Raw genomic sequence first — 22,518 nt, 5'->3', positions numbered from 1 at the left:
TTATATTCCACAGATGAGTGAAATCATTTGGTATTTCTATTTCTCTGCTTGGCTTGTTTCACTGAGCAAAATACCCTCCAGCTCCATCCATGTTGCTGCAAATGGTTGGATTTGCCCTTTTCTTATGGCTGAGTAGTATTCCATTGTGTATATGTACCACATCTTCTTTATCCATTCATCTATTGATGGACATTTAGGTTGCTTCCAATTCATGGCTATTGTAAATAGTGCTGCGATAAACATAGGGGTACATTGGTCTTTCTCATACTTGATTGCTGCATTCTTAGGGTAAATTCCTAGGAGTGCAATTCCTGGGTCAAATGGTATGTCTGTTTTGAGCATTTTGATGTACCTCCATACTGCTTTCCACAATGGTTGAACAAGTTTACATTCCCACCAGCAGTGTAGGAGGGTTCCCCTTTCTCCACAACCTCGCCAACATTTGTTGTTGTTTGTCTTTTGGATGGCAGCCATCCTTACTGGTGTGAGGTGATACCTCATTGTAGTTTTAATTTGCATTTCTCTGATAATTAGCGATGTGGAGCATCTTTTCATGTGTCTGTTGGCCATCTGTATTTCTTTTTTGGAGAACCGTCTGTTCAGTTCCTTTGCCCATTTTTTAATTGGGTTATTTGTTTTTTGTTTGTTGAGGCGTGTGAGCTCTTTATATATTCTGGACGTCAAGCCTTTATCGGATGTGTCATTTTCAAAGATATTCTCCCATACTGTAGGGTTCCTTTTTGTTCTATTGATGGTGTCTTTTGCTGTACAGAAGCTTTTCAGCTTAATATAGTCCCACTTGTTCATTTTTGCTGTTGTTTTCCTTGCCCGGGGAGATATGTTCAAGAAGAGGTCACTCATGTTTATGTCTAAGAGGTTTTTGCCTATGTTTTCTTCCAAGAGTTTAATGGTTTCATGACTTACATTCAGGTCTTTGATCCATTTTGAGTTTACTTTTGTATATGGGGTTAGACGATGGTCCAGTTTCATTCTCCTACATGTAGCTGTCCAGTTTTGCCAGCACCATCTGTTGAAGAGACTGTCATTTCGCCATTGTATGTCCATGGCTCCTTTATCAAATATTAATTGACCATATATGTCTGAGTTAATGTCTGGATTGTCTAGTCTGTTCCATTGGTCTGTGGCTCTGTTCTTGTGCCAGTACCAAATTCTCTTGATTACTATGGCTTTATAATAGAGCTTGAAGTTGGGGAGTGAGATCCCCCCTACTTTATTCTTCTTTCTCAGGATTGCTTTGGCTATTCGGGGTCTTTGGTGGTTCCATATGAATTTTTGAATTATTTGTTCCAGTTCATTGAAGAATGTTGCTGGTAGTTTCATAGGGATTGCATCAAATCTGTATATTGCTTTGGGCAGGATGGCCATTTTGACGATATTAATTCTTCCTAGCCATGAGCATGGGATGCGTTTCCATCTGTTAGTGTCCCCTTTAATTTCTTTTAAGAGTGACTTGTAGTTTTCAGAATATAAGTCTTTCACTTCTTTGGTTAGGTTTATTCCTAGATATTTTATTTTTTTTGATGCAATTGTGAATGGAGTTGTTTTCCTGATTTCTCTTTCTGTTGGTTCATTGTTGGTATATAGGAAAGCCACAGATTTCTGTGTGTTGATTTTGTATCCTGCAACTTTGCTGTATTCCAATATCAGTTCTAGTAGTTTTGGGGTGGAGTCTTTAGGGTTTTTTATGTACAGTATCATGTCATCTGCAAATAGTGACAGTTTGACTTCTTCTTTGCCAATCTGGATTCCTTGTATTTTTTTGTTTTGTCTGATTGCCGTGGCTAGGACCTCCATTACTATGTTAAATAACAGTGGGGAGAGTGGGCATCCCTGTCTAGTTCCCGATCTCAGCGGAAATGCTTTCAGCTTCTCGCTATTCAATATAATGTTGGCTGTGGGTTTTTCATAGATGGCCTTTATTATGTTGAGGTACTTGCCCTCTATTCCCATTTTGCTGAGAGTTTTTATCATGAATGGATGTTGAACTTTGTCAAATGCTTTTTCAGCATCTATGGAGATGATCATGTGGTTTTTGTCTTTCTTTTTGTTGATGTGGTGGATGATATTGATGGACTTTCGAATGTTGTGCCATCCTTGCATCCCTGGGATGAATCCCACTTGGTCATGGTGTACGATGGTTTTGATGTATTTTTGAATTCGGTTTGCTAAAATTTTGTTGAGTATTTTTGCGTCTACGTTCATCAGGGATATTGGTCTGTAGTTTTCTTTTTTGGTGGTGTCTTTGCCTGGTTTTGGTATTAGGGTGATGTTAGCTTCATAGAATGAGTTTGGGAGTATCCCCTCCTCTTCTATTTCTTGGAAAACTTTAAGGAGAATGGATATTATGTCTTCCCTGTATGTCTGATAAAATTCCGAGGTAAATCCATCTGGCCCGGGGGTTTTGTTCTTTGGTAGTTTTTTGATTACCGCTTCAATTTCGTTGCTGGTAATTGGTCTGTTTAGATTTTCTGTTTCTTTTTGGGTCAGTCTTGGAAGGTTGTATTTTTCTAAGAAGTTGTCCATTTCTCCTAGGTTTCCCAGCTTGTTAGCATATAGGTTTTCATAGTAGTCTCTAATAATTCTTTGTATTTCTGCGGGATCTGTTGTGATTTTTCCTTTCTCATTTCTGATACTGTTGATTTGTGTTGACTCTCTTTTCCTCTTAATAAGTCTGGCTAGAGGCTTATCTATTTTGTTTATTTTCTCGAAGAACCAGCTCTTGGTTTCATTGATTTTTGCTATTGTTTTATTCTTCTCAATTTTATTTATTTCTTCTCTGATCTTTATTATGTCCCTCCTTCTGCTGACCTTAGGCCTCATTTGTTCTTCTTTTTCCAATTTTGATAGTTGTGACATTAGACCGTTCATTTGGGATTGCTCTTCCTTTTTTAAATATGCTTGGAGTGCTATATACTTTCCTCTTAAGACTGCTTTTGCTGCGTCCCACAGAAGTTGGGGCTTAGTGTTGTTGTTGTCATTTGTTTCCATATATTGCTGGATCTCCATTTTGATTTGGTCATTGATCCATTGATTATTTAGAAGCGTGTTGTTTAGCCTCCATGTGTTTGTGAGCCTTTTTGCTTTCTTTGAGCAGTTTATTTCTAGTTTAATGCCTTTGTGGTCTGAAAAGTTGGTTGGTAGGATTTCAATCTTTTGGAATTTACTGAGGCTCTTTTTGTGGCCTAGTATGTGGTCTATTCTGGAGAATGTTCCATGTGCACTTGAGAAGAACGTGTATCCTGTTGCTTTTGGATGTAGAGTTCTGTAGATGTCTATTAGGTCCATCTGTTCTAGTGTGTTGTTCAGTGCCTCTGTGTCCTTACTTATTTTCTGTCTGATGGATCTGTCCTTTGGAGTGAGTGGTGTGTTGAAGTCTCCTAGAATGAATGCATTGCATTCTATTTCCTCCTTTAGTTCTGTTAATATTTGTTTCAGGTATGTTGGTGCTCCTGTATTGGGTGCATATATATTTATAATGGTTATATCCTCTTGATGGACTGAGCCCTTTATCATTATGTAATGTCCTTCTTTGTCTTTTGTTACTTTCTTTATTTTGAAGTCTGTTTTGTCTGATACCAGAATTGCAACACCTGCTTTCTTCTCTCTGTTGTTTGCTTGAAATATCTTTTTCCATCCCTTGACTTTAAGTCTGTGCGCGTCTTTGGGTTTGAGGTGAGTCTCTTGTAAGCAGCATATGGATGGATCTTGCTTTTTTATCCATTCTATTACTCTGTGTCTTTTGATTGGTGCATTCAGTCCATTTACATTTAGGGTGATTATTGAAAGGTATGAATTTATTGCCATTGCAGGCTTTAAGTTTGTGGTTACCAAAGGTTTAGGGTTAGCTTCTTTACTGTCTTACTGTCTAACTTAACTCGCTTGTTGAGCTATTATAAAACAATCTGATGATTCTTTATTTCTCTCCCTTCTTATTCCTCCTCCTCCCTTCTTCATATGTTGGGTGTTTTGTTGTGTGCTCTTTTTAGGAGTGCTCCCATCTAGAGCAGTCCCTGTAGGATGCCCTGTAGAGGTGGTTTGTGGGAGGCAAATTCCCTCAACTTTTGCTTGTCTGGGAATTGTTTAATCCCTCCTTCATATTTAAATGATATTCGTGCTGGATACAGTAGTCTTGGTTCGAGGCCCTTCTGTTTCATTGCATTAAGTATATCATGCCATTCTCTTCTGGCCTGTAGGGTTTCTGTTGAGAAGTCTGATGATAGCCTGATGGGTTTTCCTTTGTAGGTAACCTTTTTTTTCTCTCTGGCTGCTTGTAATACTTTGTCCTTGTCTTTGATCTTTGCCATTTTAATTATTATGTGTCTTGGTGTTGCCCTCCTTGGATCCCTTGTCATGGGAGTTCTGTGTACCTCTGTGGTCTGAGAGGCCATTTCTTCCCCTAGTTTGGGGAAATTTTCAGCAATTATTTCTTCAAAGACATTTTCTATCCCCTTTTCTCTCTCTACTTCTTCTGGAATACCTATGATTCTTATATTATTCCTTTTAGATTGATCACTCAGCTCTCTTAAAATTCTTTCATTCCTGGAGATCCTTTTATCTCTCTCTGCATCAGCTTCTCTGCGTTCCTGTTCTCTGTTTTCTAGTCCATTAATGGTCTCTTGCATCTCGTCCATTCTGTTTTGAAGTCCTTCCAGAGCTTGTTTTATTTCTGAATTCTCCTTCCTTAGTTCTTGCAGATTTCTCTGCAAGTCCATCAGCATGGTTATGACTTTTGTTTTGAATTCTTTTTCAGGTAGACTGGCTAAATCTATCTCCCCAGATTCCTTCTCAGGGGAAGATGTAGCAGATGCTGAAGCTGTCTGGGTTAGTCTTGTCTGGATCATATTTTTTTGCCTTTTCATGTTGACAGGTGCTATTGACTGTCAGCTGGGAGGGCCAAAATTTTCACTTGCTACTGGCCTTTCTTTACTGGGGCAACTACGACCCCTAGTGGCTTGTGTTGGGTAATTGCGTGTAGAGTGGGTCTTTGTGTCTTGCCTTGCCGAAAGGGAGAAATTTCCCTTTCTGTGGGCGGAATTTGTCTCAGGCTGCTTCTCTGCTTCCGCAGCGCCCGGTGGGGTAATGGATGGGGGTGCTGCTTGACTGTTTGCCTCCGTGAGGGGTCTCAGAGCTGTTGCCCAGGGGGTTAGTGCACCCGGTTTTCCCTGTAATTTCCAGCTGCTGTACTGTGACCTGGGTTGTTTCCGTCAAGCTTTTAAGTCCCTGTCCCTTTAAGACTTTCAAAAAGCCCCCGCTTTTCTTTGTCACAGGAGCATCAGCTTCGGCACCCGCTCAGAGGTCTTACTCCCTGTTCCCCCAGTATCCAGGGCCCCCTGGGCACGTACTGTGTCTGCGCTCTGGCCCGGATGGCTGGGGCTGGGTGTTCGGCAGTCCTGGGCTCCGTCTCCCTCCCGCTCTGCCTATTGTTCTCCCGCCGGGAGCTGGGGGGAGGGGCGCTCGGGTCCCGCCGGGCAGGGGCTTGTATCTTACCCCTTTCACCAGTCGCTGGGTTCTCGCTGGTGTAGCTGCAGTCTGGCCACTGTCCTGCGTCTTCTGGTCTCTCTTTTAGGGCTAGTTGTGTTTGTTGTATTTTCAAAAGTATGTATGTTTTTGGGAGGAGATTCCCACTGTCCTACTCACGCCGCCATGTTGGCTCCCCATTTTGACAATATTAATTCTTCCTAGCCATGACCATGGCATGTGTTTCCATTTATTGGTATCTTCTTTAATTTCTCTCATGAGTGTCTTATAGTTCTCAGGGTATAGATCTTTAACTTCCTTCGTTAGGTTTATTCTTAGGTATTTTTTAAATGTAATTTTGAATGGAATTGTTTTCCTGATTTCTCTTTCTGCTAGTTCATCGTTAGTGTATAGGAATGCCACAGGTTGCTCTGCACTAATTTTGTATCCTGTAACTTTGCTGAATTCAGGTATTAGTTCTAGTAGTTTTGGAGTGGATTCCTTAGGTTTTTTTATGTACAATATCATGTCATCTATAAACAGGGACAGTTTAACTTCTTCCTTGCCAATCTAGATGCCTGTTGTTTCTATGTGTTGTCTGATTGCCATGGCTAGGACCTCCAGAACTATGTTGAATAAAAGTGGGGAGAATGGGATTCCTTGTCTTGTTCCCAATCTTAAAGGAAAAGCTTACAGCTTCTTGCTGTTACATATAATGTTGGCTGTAGGTTTGTCACAAATGGCCTTTATTATGTTCAGGTTCTTGCCCTTTATATCCATTTTGTTGAGAGTTTTTATCATGAATGAATGTTGAATTTTGTTGAATGCTTTTTCAGCATCTATGGACATGATCATGTGGTTTTTGTCCTTTTTGTTGATGTGATGAATGATGTTTATGGATTTTCAAATGTTGTACCATCCTTGCATCCCTGGAATAAATCCTACTTGATCATGATGGATGATCTTTTTGATGTATTTTTGAATTCAGTTTTCTAATATTTTGTTGAGTATTGTTGCATCTCTGTTCATCAGGGATATTGGTCTGCAATTTTCTTTTTTTGTGGTGTCTTTGCCTGGTTTTGGTATTAGATTGATGCTTGCTCGTAGAATGAGTTTGGGAGTATTCCCTCCTCTTCTACTTTTTGGAAAACTTTAAGGAGGGTGGGTATTACGTCTTCACTAAATGTTTGATAAAATTCAGCAGTGAAACCATCTGTTCCAGGGGTTTCGTTCTTAGCAGTTTTTTGATTACCAGTTCAATTTCGTTGCTGTTAATTGGTCTATTCGGATTTTCTGTTTCTTGCTGGGTCTGTCTTGGAAGGTTGTATTTTTCTAGAAAGTTGTCCGTTTCTTCTACGTTATCCAGTTTGTTACCATATAATTTTTCATAGTATCCTCTAATAATTCTTTGTATTTCTGTGGTGTCCATAGTGATTATTCCTTTCTCATTTCTCATTCTGTTTACGTATGTAGACTCTCTTTTTCTCTTGATAAGCCTGGCTAGGGGTTCATCTATTTTGTTTATTTTCTTAAAGAACCAGCTCCTGCTTTCATTTATTCTTTCTATTGCTTTATTCTTCTCGATTTTATTTATTTATGCTCTAATCTTTATTATGTCCCTCCTTCTACTGACTTTGGGCCTCATTTGTTCTTCTTTTTCTAGTTTCATTAATGTGAGCTTATGCTGTTAATATGGGATTGTTCTTCTTTCCTGAGGTAGGCCTGTTTTGCAATATACTTCTCTCTTAGCATGGCCTTTGGTGTATCCCACAGATTTTGGAGTGTTGAATTACTATTGTCATTTGTCTCCGTATATTGCTTGATCTCTGTTTTTATTTAGTCATTGATCCATTGATTATTTAGGAACATGTTCTTAAGCCTCCATGTGTTTGTGGGCTTTTTAATTTTCTTTGCATAATTTATTTCTACTTTCATACCATTGTTGTTTGAGAAGCTGCTTGGTACAATTTCAATCTTTTTTAATTTACTGAGGCTCTTTTTTGTGGCCTAGTATATGATCTATTCTTGAAAATTATCCATGTGCACTTGAGAAGAATGTTTATCCTGTTGCTTTTGGATGGAGTGTTCTGTAGGTATTTGTTAGGTCCATCTGTTCTAATATGTTGTTCAGTGCCTCTGTCTCCTTAGTTATTTTCTGACCTTTGGAGGGAGTGGTGTGTTGAAGTCTCCTAAAATGAGTGCATTGCATTCTATTTCTGCCTTTAATTCTGTTAGTATTTGTTTCACATATGTAGGTGATCCTGTGTTGGGTGCATTGATATTTATGGTAGTCATATCCTCTTGTTGGAGTGACCCCTTTATCATTATGTAATGTCCTTCTTTGTCTCTTATGACTTTATTTGTTTTGAAGTCTAATTTGTCTGATACAAGTACTGCAACTCCTGCTTTTTTCTCCCTATTAGTTGCATGAAATGTCTTTTTCCATCCCTTTACTTTAAGTCTGTGTATGTCTTTGGGTTTGAAGTGAGTCTCTTGTAGGCAGCATATATTAATGGGTCTTGTTTTTTATCCACTCAGTGACTCTATGTCTTTTTACTGGTGGTTTCAGACCATTTACATTTAGGGTGATTATTGATAGGTATTTACTTATTGCCATTGCCAGCTTTAGATTCGTGGTTAGCAAAGGTTAAAGGGTAATTCCCTTACTATCTAACAGTCTAATTTAACTCAGTATGCTATTACAAACACAACCTAAATGTTCTTTTTTTTTTTTTGCCTTCTTTTTCTTCCTCCATTCTTTATATATTAGGTATCATATTCTGTACTCTTTGTCTATCCCTCGATTGACTTTGGGGGTAGTTGATTTGATTTTGCATCTGCTTAGTAATTAACTCTTCTACTTTCTTTACCGTAGTTTTATTTCCCCAGGTGACAGCTATTTAGCCTTAGGAATACTTCCATCTATAGCAGTCCCTCCCAAATGCACTGCAGAGGTGGTTTGTGGGAGGTAAATTCTCTCAGCTTTTGCTTATCTGAAAATTGTTTAATTCCTCCTTCAAATTTAAATGATAATCTTGCCAGGTAGAGTATTCTTGGTTTCAGGCCCTTCTGTTTCATTGCATTAAATATATCATGCCACTCCCTTCTGGCCTGTAAGGTTTCTGTTGAGAAGTCTGATGATAGCCTGATGGGTTTTCCTTTGTATGTGTTCTTTTTTCTCTCTCTAGCTGCTTTTAAAAGTCCTTATCCTTGATCTTTGCCATTTTAATTATTATATGTCTTGGTGTTGTCTTCCGGGTCCCTTGTGTTGGGAGATCTGTGCACCTCCATGGCCTGAGAAATTATCTCCTTCCCCAGGTTGGGAAAGTTTTCAGCAATTACCTCCTCAAAGACACTTTCTATCCCTTTTTTTCTCTCTTCTTCTCCTGGTACTCCTATACTGTGAATATTGTTCCATTTCTACTGGTCCCACAGTTCTCTCAATATTCTTTCATTCTTAGAGGTCCTTTTTCCTCTTTGTGCCTTAGCTTTGTATTCCTCTTCTCTAATTTCTATTCCATTTACCATTTCTTCTACTACATCTAACATGCTTTTAAATCCCTCCATTGTATGTTTCATTTCAGATACGGAATTTCTTAATGATTGAATATCCATCCTAAATTGATCCCTGAGTTCTTGAATAGTTTTCTGTACCTCCATCAGCATGTTTATGATTTTTATTTTGAACTCTCTTTCAGGAAGGTTGGTGAGTTCTGTTTCATTTGGCCCTCTTTCTGGTGTTTGTGAGATTTTGGTTTGAAGCAGGCTCCTTTGCCATTCCTTATTTTTATGTGGTGCCCTCTAGTGCCCAGAAGCTCTAGTCTTTAAAGCTGCTCAGCCCCTGGATTGATATCAGGGTCGCAGGGGAGCAGCACTGGTGCCTGGGGGATTAGGAAGAGCTGTTTCCTGCTTCCCGGCTGCAGTGTCTGTCTCCACTGTCAGAACTAGTGGGCCAAGCACACAGGTATGAACCTCTATGCTTTGGGTCTGTAGCTGCTGTATGCGGGGCCTCCCTCTGGCTGGCCTGATGCCAGAGCAGGGACTGCCGGTTTGGGAGCGTGGGCCAGCAGGCCAGGAGGAAGGCGCAACAGGCTGCGTATCACAGTGGGGGGCCTCAGAACTGTGTAACCAGCCAAGGCCATGGAGTGCCTGAAGCTCCTGAAAGTTCCCAACCTGCTGGGCAGAGCACGCCCAGATCCCTTTTCATATGTATCAAGCTCAGTGCAAACCTTCAGCAGCCCTCTCACTGCTAGGAAGGCTGTCAGACTGCTCACCTTTCCTTTGTCCCAGAGCAGCCAGATGTGGATCCCTGTCCTCCACAAATGGCTGGAATCTCAGTCTCTCCAAGTATTCCGCCTGTCTTAGCTTTCCAGCCCCACTAATCTCTAGAGCACCATGCAATGTAGGTTTGTGCTCCCAAAGCAGATCTCCAGGACTGGGTGTTCAGCAGTCCTAGGCCTCCACCCTCTTCCTGCTCCATTTCTCTTCTTCCTGCTGGTGAGCTGGGGTGGGGAAAGGGCTTGGGTCCCACCGGATCAAGGCTTTGTTACGTTGCCCTGTTTCATGAGGTGTCTTCTTTGTTCTCCAGGTGTATGCAGTCTAGCACAGCCTTCTTTCCTGTTGCTGTTTTAGGATTAGTTGTATTAACTATATTTTCATATTATATGTGATTTGGGGAGGAGCTCTCTATCTCACCTCTCACACCACCATCTTCAATCCACTCTTCCATACAGTTTTGAAAGATGCCACCCTGTATGGTTTGAAAATAGTCCCCAAAACCATTTGCAATAAAGCAAATGTGCACATTTTGTTTTGCTTTAATGCCAACCAATATCTTTTCTTGACTCACTTAGTTTTCTGGAAAATAATTGAGGAATTTAATTTGCCTTCATTATTGGTTCAATTGAAGAAGTTGTTAGACCTCAAAAGTCCAGACACATATCTTGGGGTAAATGCTGAAAGGCATGATTCTTTTTCCAGATGCACCTCATGGCTTAAATACTATATTCAGTACTTAAAACAGCTAACATCTTCTAACTAGTCTGGCAAAAGAAGAGAAAGCCTCAGATGGTCAAGTTTGGCAGCGTCTGGGCCATTTTATTTGGGACAGCATCTTTAAAGTTGATGAAGATTTATTTCATAGTCAAGCAGAGAAGATGAAACTTATATTTTAGAGTGGAGTATATTACATGCCTCCCTCCACTGAGTTGAGGGAGCTTGAATATAGATTCTTTTTACTAAATTAATCCCTGTCATAGTCCTTCCTCTTACTCATTCAGCAAATAGTTAGTGAGCATCACTGTGCATTCTACTGTGAGAGGTGCTGTGAGGGACGCAGATACAAGCAAGCTTCCTGCCTCACTCTCAAGTAACTCAAAAGTACATTTTGGGCAGACAAGGTGGAAAAGTAAGCAACTACAAGAGAGTGTCTGACGCATGCCAAGTGAATGGATTGGAAAATAGAGACAGTGGAGGTCAGAGGACTTAGAGGATATTGCCTTTGGGTTATTTGAGGGAAGAGTGGTTTCTGAGCCACACATGCAGTCCCAAGGAGGAGACAGGCATTTCTCTTTGACAGAAATGTCAAGGAGAATGAGAGGCAATTAACTCTGGGGATAAGGACATCACTGTTGACCTTCAAGAGTAGGAGTTTCAGAAGAAAATCCTATTGAAAGCCAGATGGGAGTGAGTTACAGGGCTGATTCATTTGAGAAAGTTGAGCATCAGGCACTGTTGGAGATGTCTGATACTGAAGGGAGAAAGTACCACAGAGCTGATAAGAATTGTTTTTTCATCAGAAGGAGAAAATTATTATTTTGAAGGTAGAGGCTAGAGGGTTACTGAAGGGAAGAGGTTAAATATGTTTGAAAGGTAATAATTAAATTGTAAGATCCCAGAGAGGACAATGCTAATAAAGGACCACACGACAATTGATAGTATTTTCATGATTGAGAAATAAACTGGCATAAAATGTATCTTTGCATTTTATGTAAAAATGTTACATTAAAAAACTCAGATATCATTGATTAGTAAGTCAAGTAAGAAGTTGGGAAGCAAAAAGGATTAAAAGTAGTTGTATATTTAGAGTCTTGTTCTTTAAAGAACAGTAATGTTTTATAATCTTAGTGATTTAATGAGATTATTTCATATCTTTTAATGCAATGCCAAGAAATGCAAACTAAAGATAGGAGTTTCTCTGGACCTTGCCTCTGCCTCTTATGTCTATCAGACATAGTCCACTTGCACGTTAGGGCTGGACATGCTAACCACCATTATGTCTGTGATTGCTCAACAAGGTTAGGCAGAAAGAAGAGGCAGGTGAGCTGTGGTAGATGAAACAGGATTTCTGTGAAGCTTACTTTACTACAGTACAGTACAGAAGTTTTCATGGAGTTTTGTCATTCAGGAATGAGTTCAAGTTCAGTGCCACTCACACCACCGCTGTGTAAGCTTTCCTGGGGATAGCCAAAGCATGGAGAAAATATTGGCGTGTGTGTTGTGTGTGTGAAGAAATCTTCCGAATATACATTCGGTTATTCTACTCCTTGCTGTTTGAGATCGACATTAATGCCTCTCATTCCTTCAGAATTAAATGTGTTATGTAAAGGAATTTCTGTCCAGTAAGGGCCTCACAGCTGTTGTCCTCCTCAGACACAGGTGTGTTTGCAGTGGTGAACAGCCATTCCTTGTCTCTGCTTGGGAAGCTGACGATCAGCGCTGCCTTTAACGTTGCGTACATCTACACGTCTGAGCTTTACCCCACAGTTATCAGGTACGCTGCCCCCCAGCTGCCTGCTCCTGCACGCGCCCTGTGTGGTTTGCCATTGGGGCTTGCATCGGCAGGGGTGTGGCTATCATTTCACCTGGAGCATAGTTAGCAGGGCCAGCCGCGATTCAGCAAGCAGTGTGAGCCCAGAAAGCATCTGTGTAGACTGCTGTTTGTCCACTTGCCTGAGGAAAATTTAGCTTTATCTTGGGCTGAAATCTCTCACATAAACCATGAGAGAACTACTCTGCACTAAACACATCCTATCACCCAGATGGTGCTCACACGTCCTCCTTATTGCAGTAGACCTCATTTATTCAGTCACTCAGCCTGTGTCAGTCACATGACAAACAGAGACAAGGTCCCTGTTCTGACTGAGCCTACATTTTAGCACAAAATATGTCCATTTTTAAAAAAGATAATAGCATATAATAATAAATGAGTATTAGATTTATACATGAGTTGTTAGAGGTGATTTCTAATAAGTAGGACATAATATCAAAAGTTTCATTTTGTGAAATAAATCCGAAAACAAAAACAACCCCAGATTTGAAGGACTGGGACACAGCAAGACCTCTGCAGAATGGCCCCCGTGGGCGGGGCCAATTTTCCCTCAGTCAGCAGTTTCCCAGGCTTCTTGACGATCATGCCAAATGGATCCTTTGTTCCCCTTACCCATGCAAGCCTAATGACTCTTTCTGACTATTAATTTAAATCCCCTTTTCCCAGATTGCAGTGATTGGCTAGTCATTTCCTAAGGATTCCTGTAACCTACCTTCTCTAGCCACTGGCTATAAAACAAGGATGACCATTTTGTCCAAACTGGGACACTTTATTGAGAGCAAGTGTGGGCATTGTTAGCAGGCGGGGGTAACAAGGCAGTGTGATCACCCTACCTGTAACCATTATTCCCACTCCTTCCCACTCTTTCATACCCACACTCCCCAGGAAAGTAATGTTCTCGGTTTCCTGAGAGTATATGCTCAGTCAGTTCCTATTTATAGCTTGATCATTTAATAATTAAAGTTTAGATAAATGATCATAAGCCCTGACTCTCCAAGGTTATTTTAACTCATAGGAGATCTAAGACCCAACAGCCCATGAGAACATTTGACAAGAAATATTCTTATGCTCTTTGCTGTGTCATCTTCTATAACTACACTGTCCAGTGTGGTCATTGCTAGCTCATATGACTATGTATATTTAAATTAATTAAAATGAAATAAATTAAAAATTCAGTTCCACTGTCTTACTAGTCACATTTCAGGTGCTCAGTAGCTGCATTTATCTAGTGGCTTCATATTGGACAGGCAATTATAAAATATTTCCAGCATCTCAGAATGTTCTAGTAGGTAACAGTGCTCTAACAGGATCCTGTGTGTCCACTTTGGAATATATAATTGTAAGTAAGCCCATAATCCCATGGGATCTTTAAATTGTCCCCTAAAATATACCAATCTTTTTTTTTCTTATGCCTTTCAGGAATGTTGGGCTTGGAACTTGCTCCATGTTCTCTAGAGTTGGCGGGATTATCGCTCCCTTCATCCCCTCACTGGTTGGTTTGTACCTCCTAGTTTTGTTTTTCTTGATTTTCTGCTTTGGAAACGCATGTGCTTTTGAGTAGAAAGAAGTAATGAATTGCTGCCATTTAATATCAGCCTGACACAAACTGAACCTTAAGCCTTTTAGATTAAGGATCCATTAGGGCAGCTGGACTCTCACCAAGGAAGCTTTTACCCTGAAGGCCTTCATTTTTTCTCATCTGTATTTGGAGAGTGAGCTCGTGCCAGCTTTTCCCCTTCACATCCCCATTCATAAGTTAGCCAACCAGTGACTAGTTATTAAACGTCTGCTGTGTGCTGGGCTCTGTGCTAAGCACTTTACGTATATTATCTCAGGTAATCTTCACAGTAACCTTATGAGGTAGGCATTGTTGTTACCCTCTATTAAAGATGAAAAATTCAGCTAAAAGGGGTTAAACACCTTCCCCAAAGGCACACCACTTAGGAAAGAAAATTAGAAGAGAAATATGCTTAGTAGTATGTTTATTAATAGTTTTTGGCATTTCTACATTCTCAATTTCATACTCAAAAGAAAGGGGGAAAGACTAAATAACAGCACTAAATTCCTTCCAGTTTTGAAATATTCAGGTTCTGTGAAAGAGCCCGTGGCGTCTCTATGCATATCTCTGCTTGATCTGATCAGTGGCATTCCCAGCCAGGACTCACTGAAGGGTGACTAGATTTGGTGTGTGGACAACTCTTCATTCCTCAGGCAGCTTGGCTCACTACTTCTTAGTGTGGGATGTCTCTGAAATTCCACTGTAACCTCTCTTTTCTTTCTTTCCTTTTTTTTTTGAGTTGCAATATGCTTCATTTTTATGAGTATCTCTCCCCATGTTTCATACTGAATTTTAGGTTACAAGACACTTCTTGTGAAGGAGTCATGTTAGTTCTCTTCTGCAAAATTGCCCAACATTAGGGTTTTATTCTTAAAGACACCCAACTTTGGATGGCTGTCCTAAACCTTTATCATACCTAGCCCTGTAATTTTATTGATTTCTGCTAAGTTGAAAGGAGGTAAGTGTTATGGTCCCTTTGATTCAACAACACACGCATTGCTGGCCATGTTTGCATGTAGGTGGCCTGAAGTGAGATTCTCCCCTCCATCTGTCTCCACCTCCCCATCCCATCTCCTCAACCTCTTCTTCTTTCTCCACCATCTCTTCACTTTTGAAAAAAATCAGGGAAGTATTATCTGAGGGGACATCCTAAATAGTAGTGATGCTACTCAGAATTTGGAAGTCTAAGCCAAAAGATGATAAAGCTGAGCTACTCCTGTGCAGGAATTCAAGGTGTTAACCAGCTCAGAAAGGCCTCCGAGTACCTCCTGCAAGGAATGTTCCTGTGTTATTATCTTTGAACATATTTGTGTTTAAAGGAACTGTTTACATTTTCCGGAGACTTTCTTTCAGCTCTCCATAGCCGGTGCCTGTATCTGCAGCCCTCTACCATGTTCAGTCCAGGTAGTTTTCAAACTTTGTGTATATGTTGGGGTTCTTTAGGGTTTTCTTTTTCTTTGCAGGGAGTTTATACCTTGAACCCCTTTGTTTCTTAGTTATGCTGCTGAGTACATCGGGGAGTGGGTATGGGATTGTTTGGCTGATTGCAGGTTTAAGAACTTTAAGTTTGTCCTCAACAAATATTTGGGGTGTCTCCTATGTGAAGAGTATGGGGAGATCATTTGTGTTATAGGCAGCTCACCTAGAATGGAAGCGGAGCAGCAGATTCCCTGCAAATCCTGGCCGTGAAGACCTGCTCTGCTCAGGGACAGCCAAGGCTGCTGCTCCTGCAGCTCCCACCCCACGCACGGAGCAGCCCGCTGCTCTGGTCCGCATACCTGTGCTGTCCTAGTATTTCCACACTCCCGTCTCTGTGTGCCTGCGGGGTCACTCAGTGATTTCCCAGCTAATTCTCTATGGGGAAGAAGTGGTTTACAGTGCAATCTAATGGGAGGGCATGAACTGGGGGGGTAAATCTGGCAGTTCCTGCAGTCAGACTGCTGATGTCATCTGCTGGGAAACTAACACTGAGGTTTTGTTTGTTTTCATTCCACTCCTTGACCCCACAGAAATATGTGCAGTGGTCCTTACCCTTTATTGTCTTTGGAGCCACCAGCCTAACCTCAGGCCTCCTGAGTTTATTATTGCCAGAAACCCTTAACAGTCCGTTGCTGGAGACGTTTTCCGACCTTCAGGTGTATTCATATCGGAGGCTGGGGGAGGCAGCGGTATCATTACAGACCTTGGCTCCCCCGGAGGTATGGCGGTATTTGTCTTTATTGTTCAGATTTACCACTTGGATGATGATAGGTTTTAGAGAAAAAAAGAATGTTCTGGTTAGATTCAATATAACTGAGCAAAACTGTTGGAAAACGAAGGTGGGATTAATAGCAGCTGATCTTCATAGAAATGAAGATCATCAGTGATTCATTAGCTTTCTTAGAATGCCGTAGGGGCTAATTTGTAGGGGAACAGATTGTGTGTCAGATGAACGCGAGGTAGTAGCATTCATCTTAGGAGTGTGCTGACATTCACCAGCCTTTCCTCCGTTCCCGTTTCAGTCTGTGGATAAGGAGAGCACCCTAGGCAGTCACAGTGAGGACGAGGAGGAGTTTTATGATGCTGATGAAGAGACTCAGATGATCATGTGAAGCCCTGGGTTCCTCCTCTTCTGTGCCTCTGTGAAAGCAGCTGCTCCTGGGCAACTTCAGACAGTCACTGAAAGATGGGCTTGAACATACATAGACGTCCTCCGTGTGGACTGACTCTTTTTTTTTTTTTTTCCTGGCACAAAGGGAGTTGGAGAAGAGAGTTCATGACAGAGGACATCATTCATTGAGGGACTAGTTTCTAATTAGTCCAAAATTCAGGTTTAACTCAAAGTCATGACCTCTGGCCAGATAGCTCAAATGCATATGCCAGGGTGGCAAGCTGGTTTTGTTTCTAGAAGTTCGATCATGTGCTTTTCCTCCATGACCTCAAGGCAGATATGGAAAATTCCTCCTTACCATTTTAGTGTGATAAGATAAACCATCCTTAAGATTTCATATTTCACAGCCATCCTTATCAGTTGCTCCTCACCAAGAATCTTTTGGGTAGGTTGGTGTTAGCATTTCAGTGTTGTGCCAGAGGAAGAGCACCGAGGTCATTTCTGTGGCCCAAGGACGTCCAGCTTTGCCCTGATAGATGAAGGTGGGTCCTCAGCTCAGTTCCCAGTCTAATGGTTGGCTTGAGCTCCTGTGCCCTTTGTCCCTGAGAGGATCCACTAGGAGAAGCCAATGGTACCAAAGCCATTTTCTCAGCATCTGAGGTTTGGCTGCAGCTCCCTGTGAAATCCCTTCTATACTCCAGTTGTGTAATTCATTGGTTCCCACTTTTTCACACCTCCAGAAAAATATCTGTCTCAAAATCAACACTAAATGATGAAGTTTTATAAAGGTAGAAGGATGTGAAAACATGACATATTGAGTACTTGGATGTTAAAAAGAAAAACACAATTTTCAATAAGGAATAAAGAAAATCATCTTTCACAATGTTTTCTTTGCTTTGTGTTCTGTGCTGTACAGAGAGAGAGTGGGGCAATATTTAGGAACTTGAACTCCTGTAGCCCTGATGAGCCCCTGCCTGTTTGGCCAGAATGGAGAGCACAGTAATTTCACAGGAAATGCTGTTATTTCATTAAGTACTACCAACTTTCAAGTAAATCAAAATCATACTTAGTTTCCTAAAATCAAGTGCTGGAAATATTTCCCTATGAAACTTGAATGTCATCTCAAATAAGAGGATCAGCCTGGCACCACCAAGCTTGGGCAACATAACTTTAGGTCACTTTCCCAACTAGGAAGATTTCTGTGTCTTCAGATTTCCACTTCTGCTAACCTCTTGGAGAATAAGAAATTGCATTAGAAGTAAAAAAGAAACTTTGCTGAGACTACTTCTGGAAACCTTGGAGGTTTCACTTGGCTCTGATTCTCTCTGTCCTCTTCTACATTAACCTCTTGGTTTGCACTATCAGCCTGTACCTTTGTGTTATTTTTATGTCTTTCTGCCCCTGATTACGTACTGGGCTTTTCATGAATATGGGTCATCTCTACTACTGTTTATTTCTCTCTGCTGTGCATAGAACATGGGTCTAGCCATAGTAAGGACCTCAACAATATTACTACTTTTAGCCATCATGAAAACTGTGAAACTCCTTCTATTATCATTTCTATAAATCCCAGACAGATCTGACCCAAACCCCCCAAACCCCAGAATCCTGCTTGTCTTTTCTGGAAAATGGAGACCCTGCTACCAACAGGAGAGGAAAAGAAGAACTTAATGAAGACACTTAGAAACTCTTCTTCACTAGTCAGGCATTAAAAATAGAACAGCTAACTAACATACGTGATTTTTGGTTGGTTGGAGTTTTCTTTGTATTAGAAGAACAATACATCCCATTATAGACAATTTGGAAACTGAAAGTTAAAAAGGCTATCACCAATTGGCCCAACACCCAGAGACGACCAGTGCGTGGCTTTGTTTTATCTGAAGACCATTTGGGAGTCCATCTCTCTGTTGGCATTAGGGTTCTCTCTGCCTCTGACTAAATAAATGAAGACTCCACTAGTTCTGTTCCTGGGTATCCTCTTTTCCCAGCTATGGGTGGAAGAAGGGTGGGAGGGATACACAGTTTGAACACATGTTGCTTAATAAGGTGAGTTGCTCATGTCAGATGTGTCACTAAATGTTCATTCTTTCTAGATGGTCTTTTGGAAGTTTATAATTACTGTTTTTTCATTCCACTGCCTTTTGTAAGAACAGATTTTTTTCCTTTTGATATTACCTGTTGAAGAATATTGATTGTAGAGAATATGTACACGTGTACATGTTTGTGTTGTACACATCTGCGTTGATTAAATTATTGGAAAATTTTTAGTTCATAGGTAACATATTTTGTGCAGACCATTTGTAAAAGGTATGTATCCTTTTTAACTTTTTTATTGTATTCAAAACTAATTTCTTTTCTCCTCAAAGCTGCAAGGAAAATATAAGATACATAAGAAACGCCAGGGTTTCTAGGGACAAAATTCTTGTAATAGCTTGTCAAGAACTGTGGCACACATGTATATGTTGAAAAAACTGTATTGCAGCTTCCTGATTTGGTGAGTTAAAAATCGCCCATTGAAAATGTAGTATTTGTCATTTGGCTGCTTTCAGGCAATGTAGACATTCTTTAGTATTTTAAGATGAGAAAATAAACTAGAAGCAAATGAAAGTTTCTTGGGCACTGTTAAAGTGAATAAAATCTGGACAGGTATTTTTTATCTATCTATTTATCTCTCTATTTATTTATTTATTATTGTTTACAGACTCAAGGAGTCCCTTGAACGTACCTGGTTATTGAGTTTTTTAAAATTAAGGTGTCATTGATATACAGTCTTATGAAGGCTTCACATGAACAACATTGTGGTTACTACATTCACCCATATTATCAAGTGCCCCCCCCACACACACACCATTGCAGTCACTGTCCATCAGCATAATAAGATGCTATAGAGTCACTACTTGTCTTCTCTGTGCTATACTGCCTCCCCCGTGACCCCCCTACATTATGTGTATTAATCATCGTGCCCTTCAGTCCCCTTCTCCCTCCCCACCTGCCCTCCCACAGCCCTCCCTTTTGGTAACTACTAGTCTCTTCTTGGAGTCTGTGAGTCTGCTGCTATTTTGTTCCTTCAGTTGTGCTTTATTGTTATACTCCACAGATGAGTGAAATCATTTGGTATTTGGACAGGTATTTTTAAAGGAGGTCAAATTGATAAGGATACTTTCAGTAGATTTATATTCTAAACAAAAACATTGAAATAATTCTATTATATCAGAATTAAAATACAGCTTTCCAATACAACTTACTCCATTATAAATTCTTACTGTATCACAGGTTCTAAAATTGAAAAGGTGTCTATTAGGGATTTTATTTTATTGAGGTATCATTGATATACATTCTTACAAAGGATTTCACAAGACAAACAATATAGTTATTACATTCACACTTATTATCAAGTACCCCCCATATCCCATTGCAGTCACTGTCCATCAGTGTAGTAAGATGCCACAGAATCACTATTCGTCTTCTCTGTGCTACACTGTCTTCCCCATGACCCCACACATACCATGTGCACCAATCATGATACCCCACAATCATTGCCCTTCTCCCTCCCTCCCACCTGCCCTCCCCAAACTCTCCCCTGTGGTAAATGCTAGTCCCTTCTTGGAGTCTGTGAGCCTGCTGCTATTTTGTTCTATCAGTTTTGCTTCATTGTTATACTCCACAAATGAGGGAAATCATTTGGTATTTGTCTTTCTCTGCCTGACTTATTTCACTGACCATAATATCTTCTAGCTCCAACCATGTTTTTTCAAATGGTAGGATTTGTTTCTTTCTTATGGCTGAATAGTATTCTGTTGTGTATATGTACCACATCTTCTTTATCCATTCATCTACTGATGGACACTTAGGTTGCTTCTATATCTTGGCTATTGTAAATAGTGCTGTGGTAAACAAAGGGGTGCATATGTCTTTTTGAATCTGAGAAGTTGTTTTCTTCAGGTAAATTCCAAGGAGTGGAATTCCTGGGTCAAATGGTATTTCTATTTTTTGTTTTTTAAGGAACCTCTGTATTGCTTTCCACAATGGTTCCACAATGGGTTTACATTCCCACCAGCAGTGTAGGAGGGTTCCCCTTTCTCTGCATCCTCACCAGCATTTGTTGTTCCTAGTCTTTTGGATGTTGGCCATCCTAACTGGTATGAGGTGATATCTCACTGTGGTTTTAATTTGCATTTCCCTGATAATTAGCGATGTGGAGCAACTTTTCATATGCCTGTTGGCCATCTGAATTTCTTCTTTGGAGAAGTGTCTGTTCATATCTTCTGCCCATTTTTTAATCAGGTTATTTCCTTTTTGGGTGTTGAGGCATGTGAGTTCTTTATATATTTTGGATGTTAACCCCTTGTCGGATATGTCATTTACAAATATATTCTCCCATACTGTAGGATGCCTTTTTGTTCTGCTGATGGTGTCCTTTGCCATACAGAAGCTTTTTAGCTTGATATAATCCATTTTGTTCAGTTTTTATTTTATTTCCCTTGCCCAAGGAGATGCATTCAGGGAAAAGTTGCTCATGTTTGTATTCAGGAGATTTTTGCCTAGTTTTCTTCTAAGAGTTTTATGGTTTCATGACTTAAATTCAGGTCTTTGATCCATTTTGAGTTTACTTTTGTGTATTGGGTTAGACAATAATCCAGTTTCATTCTCTTGCAGGTAGCTGTCCGTTTTCCCAGCACCAGTTGTTGAAGAGGCTCTCATTTCCCCATTGTATATCCATGGTGCCTTTATTGTACATTAATTGACCATATATGGTTGGGTTTATATCTTGGCTCTCTAGTCTGTTCCACTGGTCTATGGGTCTGTTCTTGTGCCAGTACCAAATTGTGTTGATTACTGTGACTTTGTAGTAGCACTTGAATTTGGGGAGCACAATCCCCCCTGCTTTATTCTTCCTTCTTAGGATTGCTTTGGCTATTCTTGATCTTTTGTGGTTCTATATGAATTTTAGAACTATTTGCTCTAGTTCATTGAAGAATGCTGTTGGTATTTGGATAGGGGTTGGATTGAATCTGTAGATTGCTTTAGGCAGGATGGCCATTTTGACAATATGAATTCTTCCTATCCATGAGCACGGGATGTGTTTCCATTTATTGGTATCTTCTTTAATTTCTCTCATGAGTGTCTTGTAGTTTTCAGAGTATAGATCTTTCACTTCCTTGGTTAGGTTTATTCCTAGGTATTTCTATTACGGATTTTCTGAATTAAACAAAATGCACGTGATTTGGCTTCTAATGAGTTTAATAACATAAACCTTTTTTGTTGCACAGGATGTGTCAGGATGTATAGTAACATCTTTGACAAATTGGACAAATGTAGACTCTGCTAGAAATTATGGGTGTATGTGGAACAAGGGCTGTATACAAGTTAGGGAGTCATGGGCACAATCAATAACTATAAAAATATTTTTTTAAATCGGAAAATACAAAGGATAATGTATTGCTTGAAAATTAATTAATGTAGTACAGTGAAAAAGAAATAGACACATAAAGATTATTTGCCTAAAGTCAACACCTACTCAATATAAAAGCTACTGGCAGTCAAAGAATGAAAGGAAATCTTCCTTAACAAAATAAAGGCTATTTTAAGACATATGGTGAATTGGCACACAATATCTCTTGACCTTCCTGGTACCTTGGCCTTCAAACTTTCTTGATCAAGACCCACAATAAAAAAATTTTTTTATGTTTTCCTTCTTATTCTCTTTCCCCCCACCCTCTTTACAAATATATGTGTGTGTACCTAAAACTTTCACAATATTTATTCCTGTTAGGCACACTGATAACATATATTCTGTTCTGTTTCATTTTTTAAAGTGCCACTTGTGACTCATTAAATTGATATCATGACCCACTAATAGGTTGTAGCCCATACTTTGAAATCCATTGTTCTCTACTGCAGAGGCTTTAAAGCTAAAATTTGCATTTCTCAAAGGCCCTTGCAGATAGGCTTCTCAGTGCAATTTAGTTTCCATCAGTATATATAGACAGAATTTGGAAGGTGGGGGTGAGATGGAGGCCATAATTGTAAAGCACTGGGATTTCCTGCTGGGTTTCACAGTGG

The 22,518-nt window shown here is 40.1% G+C and overlaps 1 protein-coding gene across 2 annotated transcripts in view; it reads left to right on the top strand.

Moving 5' to 3' along the window:
- The window catches only part of SLC22A15 (solute carrier family 22 member 15), an 89,397-nt gene extending 70,282 nt beyond the window's left edge, over positions 1–19,115 (top strand). The window contains exons 9-13 of one of the 2 annotated variants that reach the window (XM_057500496.1): positions 12,130–12,250; positions 13,727–13,799; positions 15,875–16,063; positions 16,367–16,523; positions 16,692–19,115. In XM_057500496.1, the coding sequence (XP_057356479.1) occupies positions 12,130–12,250; positions 13,727–13,799; positions 15,875–16,063; positions 16,367–16,456 (473 nt within the window). In that variant the 3' untranslated portion in view covers positions 16,457–16,523; positions 16,692–19,115. Of the gene's footprint in view, positions 1–12,129; positions 12,251–13,726; positions 13,804–15,874; positions 16,064–16,366; positions 16,524–16,691 lie in introns of those variants that run through there. The other variant, XM_057500497.1, reaches the window with a different exon arrangement.
- Positions 19,116–22,518: the final 3,403 nt, after the last annotated feature.

Source organism: Manis pentadactyla, chromosome 4 (genome assembly GCF_030020395.1).
Source record: "Manis pentadactyla isolate mManPen7 chromosome 4, mManPen7.hap1, whole genome shotgun sequence".
Lineage (NCBI taxonomy): Eukaryota > Metazoa > Chordata > Mammalia > Pholidota > Manidae > Manis > Manis pentadactyla.
This window is presented reverse-complemented; position numbering and strand designations above follow the sequence as displayed.